The 7,772-nt window shown below is 34.2% G+C and overlaps 1 protein-coding gene across 1 annotated transcript; it reads left to right on the forward strand.

Annotated features, from left to right (window-relative positions):
• Positions 1–226: 226 nt before the first annotated feature.
• Positions 227–2,652, forward strand: LOC128188748 (GTP-binding protein REM 1-like). The gene is made up of 4 exons (XM_052859991.1): positions 227–674; positions 1,020–1,102; positions 1,369–1,546; positions 1,813–2,652. The coding sequence occupies exons 1-4, from the start codon at positions 356–358 to the stop codon at positions 2,064–2,066; spliced, it is 834 nt and encodes a 277-aa protein (XP_052715951.1). The 5' UTR covers positions 227–355; the 3' UTR covers positions 2,067–2,652.
• The last annotated feature ends 5,120 nt before the right edge of the window (positions 2,653–7,772 follow it).

The raw sequence follows: 7,772 nt of genomic DNA on the forward strand, positions 1-7,772 counted from the left end.
GTATGACACAAATCTCATTATTATTTCAAAATGTTCAAAGTCAAAATATACGACAGATTTCTATTTATAACGGATCGATTGTGAAATAGAGAGCGACACTTTGCTATGGTTACTTATCAACATAATGACTGATAAAGGCATGCAACGGAAGTGCTGATTGGTCGACGGAAAAAACAGATTGTTTACCGAGATACAGATCAGTGTCGTTCACCGCAGCCTATATATTAAGGGTCTCTCTCGTTCACACATTATTTCTAGAGCACGGGCCACCAGATTATACACTGACCTGTGAAAGTGACAAAAACATATTGTTGACTTGACATTAACGACTTGTGAATATTACTTTAAAAAAAACATGATTCGGTCGAAAAGTGTGAACGATTTTCTAGACTTTGAATCTCGCGAAGATTTTGCAGTGTCCAAGTCAAGGACCTCGTTGTCAGTCCCGAATGCACACCGAGACCAAGATTTTAGAAGGAATAGTAACATCAGTTGTGAAACCTCCTCTAGCTACTACAGCATGTCTAACGAACACTTGATTACTGGTAACCGTTGCGACAGCTTGACCCTCCCCGAAATCCTCCACGTGGCAGTTTTGGGAGACCGTGGGGTGGGGAAACATACCTTACTTCATTACTTTCGCGACACGGAGGATATCTGGAGCGATCTCACAGGTGACTTTTTTCTTCTATTTCAAATACGGTCACTGCGGCTTACACGCCCATACTACGAATCTACTAAGTATGCTTGATAATTGTATAGCTTAAAATTAATCTTGGGCTTAACTTTTCTAATTAGCAATAAAAAGCGACAGAGAATATTGAATTAAACTGTTGTATAATATATGTAAAGAATTATAAGGAAAAAGAAGACAGTTTGACTTCAAAACAAGACTAGAAAATCAGAGTTTGACATAATAATTGAAAACGACATTAGACCGAAACACATTTTCGTACTAGGAAATAATTCACAATATATAAAATCTTTTTAAGATTTGCCTTTTTAAAATAATTTTACAGATTTTGAGGAAGACACCGAAATATGTGTTTCTCTGGATGGCAAGGAGACGTCCTTGCTGTTTGTCGAACAGCAGAATTTAGAGGTAACGATTCTTATATTAATAGGGTTTTTAATCTAAAATTCAAGATCGTATTAATTATTCACGATGTTCAATATGTGTTTTGAAACCATTTCAGTCAATATTTATGGTGCTAAACCTATACCAAAAATAGCATTGTATATAAATATTTACGTCCGCAGTAACTGTTGCATCTGCAATTGCTCAAGACCGAGATTTTCAAAAATCAATAACCTGCACTTTTGAGAAAATATGAACCATAAATAATAGCCTTGATTTTTTCTTTCTAGAATGTAGAAGCCTGTGGTTATATGGATGCCATTGTTGTTGTGTACTCGGTTGCGGACATTTGGTCATTTAAACTTGCCAATAAGATCGTTGGAGAAATTCGGAAACATTCCCAGAATCCAGTAATTCTCGTTGCCAACAAAGTGGACTTGGCTAGAGGACGCGCTGTTTCGACAAAAGGTACGTTCATAATTCTTCTTAATTTCAAAATCTTTTACTCTGTTTTCGCAATTTTTGGCGACATCTCTGCAATTTTGAACAACGTTTGGCTATCAAAACAAAATATTTGTGGTTAATGTTTTTTTGTTTCTGAGACCAACAAGAAATTATTACAATCTCGATAACAATGCCCGTCCCTTAAGAAATATCTTTAATATCTAATTTCAACTTTTTACACTTGTAATCAAATTTATAATCAACAAAATATGTTTTTCTTTTTTATCAAGATGGTGAAAAGGTTGCGACAAGGTTCAGTTGCAAGTACGTGGAGATATCCCTAGTCCTCAACCATAACGTCGACGATCTGCTAGTGGGTATCGTTCGTCAAGCTCGAGCACAATCTCGTCACGATTCATCGAACTTATCGTCATCGACAGAAAAACAACGAAACAAAGTTCGACAATTCACCAATAAACTCGTCAAGCGATGGAGAAAGATTCGACCCAAACGATCGCGTTGTAACAATCTATTTGACGCTTAATGCAAGCGATTACGAACTCTGCCTGATGTGACAATTGAAAAGCTGCCTTTGTCCTTCTGTGGAACCTGACGTTAGCAACCCACAATCGTTCTGGCAAACAATCAGGAAATGAAGAAGAATGTCGCAGACGACATCGAAATTGCAGACGAGAGTAGGCTCTCAGCACAATTAACTTTTAAGGAGACAATCGAAGGTTTACTCTGGAGAACTGTTGACATTTAAATTATGCAGACAAATTGCATTTATATACATTTATTGCTCGTTAAAACCAAGAAACATAAAGTTGTACATCGCAAAACCTTAATGTTTAGACATCACTCACGAATTGAGTAATTACTCTTTTTTACTTAATTTTACAAAGGAGAAACAGACGAGACAGTAAAAACAATTGAACAGTCTTCCACATATGCCAATACAAATGAAAATTAAAAGTAATAAAGTTCACAATGATTGATGGTGCTTAAGCTAATTATTGATAGTTCGGTATTTTTATTTTCGGTATTTTTATTGTTTTATACAATTTATATGCTCTTTACTGTATTTAATTTGTAAATGGTTTTTATATGAATAAAAATTGACAATGAAATGTGTTTCAATCTATTTTAAAGTAAATACTATTAGTTATCCAGGTTTAATCAAGGGTGTACGGGGATTTATCCCGGGGTGTATTCCATACACCCTGAGGCCGCAGCCAATCAAATGTCGTGTTACAAGCTACATATGAAATGATTATATAAATATATACTAACCACGCTAATGTCGATTTTATTTCTGATTTAATTTGTCATCCGTTTAAAAAAGTTAATCGTTTTCCATTTTTTCATAATTCATTGCGTAAGCAATAACACCGTTGGTCTGAATCCTTTTACAAACGTGTGAGGGAGCCAATCAGAATAGGGCGTTTATTATCTAGGAGAACGAAAATAATAATTTGTTCACGGTCAGTAAGCACTTTGTGTCTGCGAGACTGGTCATCGGTTTCGACGATTTAAAAATATACCTATTTACTGAAAATGAGGATGACAATAAACTTGCTATTGTCAGTAAATATGTATTATACATGTACTACGCCGAAGAAAACTTTATTTGTCTGTCATCAGTTTGTTTCAATATTACATAAATTATGTCTTTTACATCTGTACATACAAAACTATACAATCATGTAAGGTTACGATTTCGTGCGTTGTAAGAGCTTGTGTTCAAACCTATGGATATATATATGTATGTATTACAGTCCTCTTCACTCCAAGAGTTTGACATACTAGTATATACAATGAAAAGTTTTATGAAATCATCAAACAAAACATGGATCACAATTTTATACATGTAAACATCAAATATTCAAATATGAAATATGAATTACTGACCGTATGGGGCTATACCAGTAGAAGCCCATGCCAGAAACCCCCAGTCTACGCATAAGCTTTAGGACCGTGGGATCACTCACTCGCTCAATTTTTACATGTTTTTATCATCAACATCTAATTCTAATTGGCTCCTTCGCATTTTAATGCAGGAAACCTCACCAATCGAATGAATTCTAACATACGCTTAAGGTAGCTAAACACAGTTTCGAATTAAATCCGGGGGTTTTTCTCTGGGAAAAAGCATGATGGGAAGGAATTTTCCTGCTATTTTTATGCACTCGGAACTACTCGGATGTCTCGCGCACTCGACATTTGTATGGAGCGTAGCGGAATCAGCCGAGGATTGCCGATTGATTTTTATGCGGTATACATGAAAATTAATTTTTTTAATTCTCAGTTGCATAATATAAAGGTTTATTTTTCGGATACACGAAAATAGAATGTAGAAAACATTTAAAAATTAATTTTGTGAGACTCTAAAATAAAGGGAGGTAACTCCAAAAAAATTCCGGATTTTACGCGTGCAGAATTTCATGACTTTTTTAGGGGTAATATAGTTCTTTAAAAAGCTGGCGAATGTACCCTGAAAATAGAGAAATCAAAATGGCTAAATTATTTGCATTCTGCTGTTAGGGGGAGTCTAAAATGCATGGGTGTACTGCATTTAGAGACATCCTTATGTCTGTTTTCCTCATGTTTGAGTGCCAAATAAATTCTAGCATTAAGTTACATGTACAGTATTCTTAAATATTTGCAATATTTGTAAAATTTGTAAAATTTAATTTTATACGGGTCAGTTTTGCTTGTCCCTCATTTAAAAACGTCCTTATAACGTTACATATAAAACTGTGTTTTGCACCCTATAAACAGTAGTAACTTCTCACATTTCTCGGGCTTTCCCGGAAAACAACCTCGAATCTATTACAAAGGTTTCCATGACAATCCTTTTTTATTTAGCCTACCATGATATGAATACATGGCAATGTTTAATATGCTAGGCTTCATTAAATTTAATGGTACATCCTTAAATTTACTACATAAAAGACATTCGAAGCTGTCTGGTCAGTTCTAAGACTGATGGGAAACGACTGCATTTGGTATCAAATTCTCCTAATTAAGTTAATACATTTGGATTTCACGAGCTCTTCCCAGAAAAGACCCAAGATGGTGCAATTGACACAGCACATGTACATGTTTATGTTTTCATTTTTCATACAATGTACCTCTGATAAATAGTAAGTTTCTCATTGGCGGATTACAAATAATGAAGTGAACTGCCCCTTGATTAGCAGACGTACGCGATATTGGTTCCCAACTTTGTATCGTTTAAACTTCCAGCTTTGAAGATCTGAGAGAGATACATGTAACTATATTACGACCCTGAAGTATGCAGAAAGGGGCCACAGTTACAGGTATTTTAGAGGAGAGATGGAAAAATTTTTGTTCAAAAATGTTCAAAGAAAGAGAACTCAATATTTTGAGCGTAAATATCCAGTTAAACCCTTTTGCAGAGCAACATGAGAATGCTTTGGCTTTACTTAAAAAGTATTATGATTATTTATACAGTTTAACACCAATATAATAGAACATCGATATCATATTGTAGCTTGATAGATACCAAAACAAAATAAATACAATACAATGTAATCCGATATTCTTTAAAATAATTTTTCTTTAAAATATGCCAACGTACATGTGTTGAAATTCCAGTATTTTCAATTAATTCATTCCACAAATTGCTACATGTACCTGAAACAGTGTAAACCATTAAGTCTAGTATAACATTTACTCAAATTTTGACAAATCCCTCTGGATAAAATTTTTGTAATCATCAGTAATTATAATTTTACATGTAATCAATGTAAAAAAGCAAAAAAAATTTTTTTATTTTTTTAATTTGTCTGTCATTTACACTTAGTACCATTAAATTTACATCAAGCTATCTATGCAAGAAATCTGCAATATCACAAGGTTGAATATCAGAATTTGGACTAACTCGTTTAAAGACACAGAATGGAACGGCTTTGTTAGAATTGTTTTATCAAGTATTGAAACTAAATTAATTTACTGGCATCTAATGCGAAATTCTATCTGGTACATATATATTTTGTCTTATACATGATTGGATGTAACTGACAAATGTCGCAAAGCTTGCTACTGGAACCTATAAACCTTGCTAGTGACAACAAGAAAGATTACCCAAAGCTGTGAGAAGATCACACCAACTGTTTGTTCCATTACTCTCCCTTTCATTACATCTCTCTCCATACAACTGGTAAATATATAGAAGAAAGGTCTTTCATTGCTTCGTAGGAGTTTGAAAACTTTGAATGTGGCAGAGACCACATAGTGATTGATTCTTTGCTGAGCTCTGCATTGTTATTTCGATGTTTACAGATAATCCTGTTATGGAATTGAATATCTTATTGTCGCGACAGAGTATTCGCTCGATAAAAATATTTCAACAAGAAACGTAAAAAAAGTAACAGTGTTGTTTCAACCTGAAGCATGCACTTAATAACGAATAGACATAGAGAGATTATAAATAATATGTAACGAAAATTTTCACACAGGCACCAACACCCATAAGAACAATCGAACTAAGGAACAGAAAACTAAACTAACAGTAAAATAAAATTGAAAGGGGAAATTAACAAAAGTGAAACAAACAAAAAATCATCTATCAAGACCCCCCCCCCCCTCCCCTCCCTTAAAATAGGAGAATAAGAAAATTACACTAAGAAGAATATGTACAAGATATTTTGAACACGTTTTATAAATACTCATCACTTGCATAGAGATCTATGAACATTTCAGAATATGCTTAAGATTTTTGAAAACCAGCAACAGATGAACACCATTTGATCAATAGAAAAGCTATGCATGTTTAGCCTAATACCCCCCCCCCCCCCCATCCCCTCACAGAAAAAATAGAGACCATCTAATCAATCAATCAATCAATCAACTAAAATGATTGACTGGCTATATAACAATCTACGAAAAATAGCGGTCAAGTCAACCAAGTCAGCCAGTGGAATAACAAGCAATCCCCAAAACCTGGCTTGGCAATGTCTGGCCTCATTGGATTTTGCCTAGCCTCAAAGTTTGGCCTGACCCAAAATTTGGCCTCTTTAAAGAATTCTGCCTCAAATTTTAAAATATACCCTTTTCTCATTTTCTAAGATTTTCATTGAATATTTTATTGATTTATCTAAGATATTGAAAATTTAATGCTTTTTCAATGTTTAATGGATAATCATATTGAAAAAAATATGACAAGTGACCCAATTTTTAGGAAAATTTTGAGCCAAGCCAAATTTGAGGCCAGGCTATTGTCGGAGCCAATGGGACCAGGCCAGGTTTAAGAGTATGCTAAATCAAACTGCTCTCAGGATCTAGAAAAATATCAATGTAACTCTTCTCACATCAACTACTTGTATCAGAAAAAAAAGTGTTTTGCCTTGTTCCAAATTCTGGTATCGAAGTTTCCCCATAGGGCAAAAACTGTTTCCTAAATATACAAACAACACATGCATGAAATCCTACTCTGATCAAGCGATGGTGATTAATAACCAACGGTAAATCAAGCTATCGGAAAATGCAATGTTGCAGACATCCACAAAATTAATGACATTAATTAAATAAGACCGTGTAAAACGTTTAACAGCAGAGCAGGCCATGAATTTGACCCCAATGTAGCAAATAAGTGACAGAGGAGCTGATATCGAATTTTTGCCAGGGAGGAAATTTGGGTTTGATCACTGTTGACAGATAATGTAAGCAGACTAACATCTTGAAAGTGCATTACACAGGGATAGATATTTGATGTTATGAACCAGTTTAGAAATGTTTTAGATATCAATTGATCCTTCAAACAGGTCAGTCTCTTAAAATAATGTTTTACCTTATTATTCTAATATCTACATTTCGTCTACTTTTTGAAGCTCTGTATTTAAAGCTGATAGTTAAAGTATTGGGGGGCATAATCGCATAGAAAGAGTAGTGTTTTACATAGCATATGTATTTATTGTGTGTGTAAACATGGATAAAATAAATTGAAACTCAATTAGTCAGGTCACTTGTTATAATATATATTTTTTCCCTACGATTATCTCTTCAACATTAAAAAAATCAACAAAAACTCTTTGAAAAGAGTGAGAAAATAATTGAATTTGAGGCCAACATTTTTTTCGAGAGGCCGGAGCAAGGCCAAAATTTTTGGCATGGGCAAATTTTAGGGCAAAAGTGAGGCCAGTGGGACCGTCAGACCAGGTTTTAGATTATGCCGTTTGATTTCAATACTTAAGAATTTAAAACAAACTAGATCAAAATCTATCAG

Source organism: Crassostrea angulata, chromosome 6 (assembly GCF_025612915.1).
Source record: "Crassostrea angulata isolate pt1a10 chromosome 6, ASM2561291v2, whole genome shotgun sequence".
NCBI classification, from domain to species: Eukaryota; Metazoa; Mollusca; class Bivalvia; order Ostreida; family Ostreidae; genus Magallana; species Magallana angulata.

Coding starts and splice junctions, on each gene's coding strand:
- LOC128188748 (XM_052859991.1), top strand. CDS start 356: ATGATTCGGTCGAAAAGTGTGAACGATTTTCTAGACTTTGAATCTCGC. Junction 675..1,019: donor TATCTGGAGCGATCTCACAG/GTGACTTTTTTC, acceptor ATAATTTTACAG/ATTTTGAGGAAGACACCGAA. Junction 1,547..1,812: donor ACGCGCTGTTTCGACAAAAG/GTACGTTCATAA, acceptor TTTTTTATCAAG/ATGGTGAAAAGGTTGCGACA.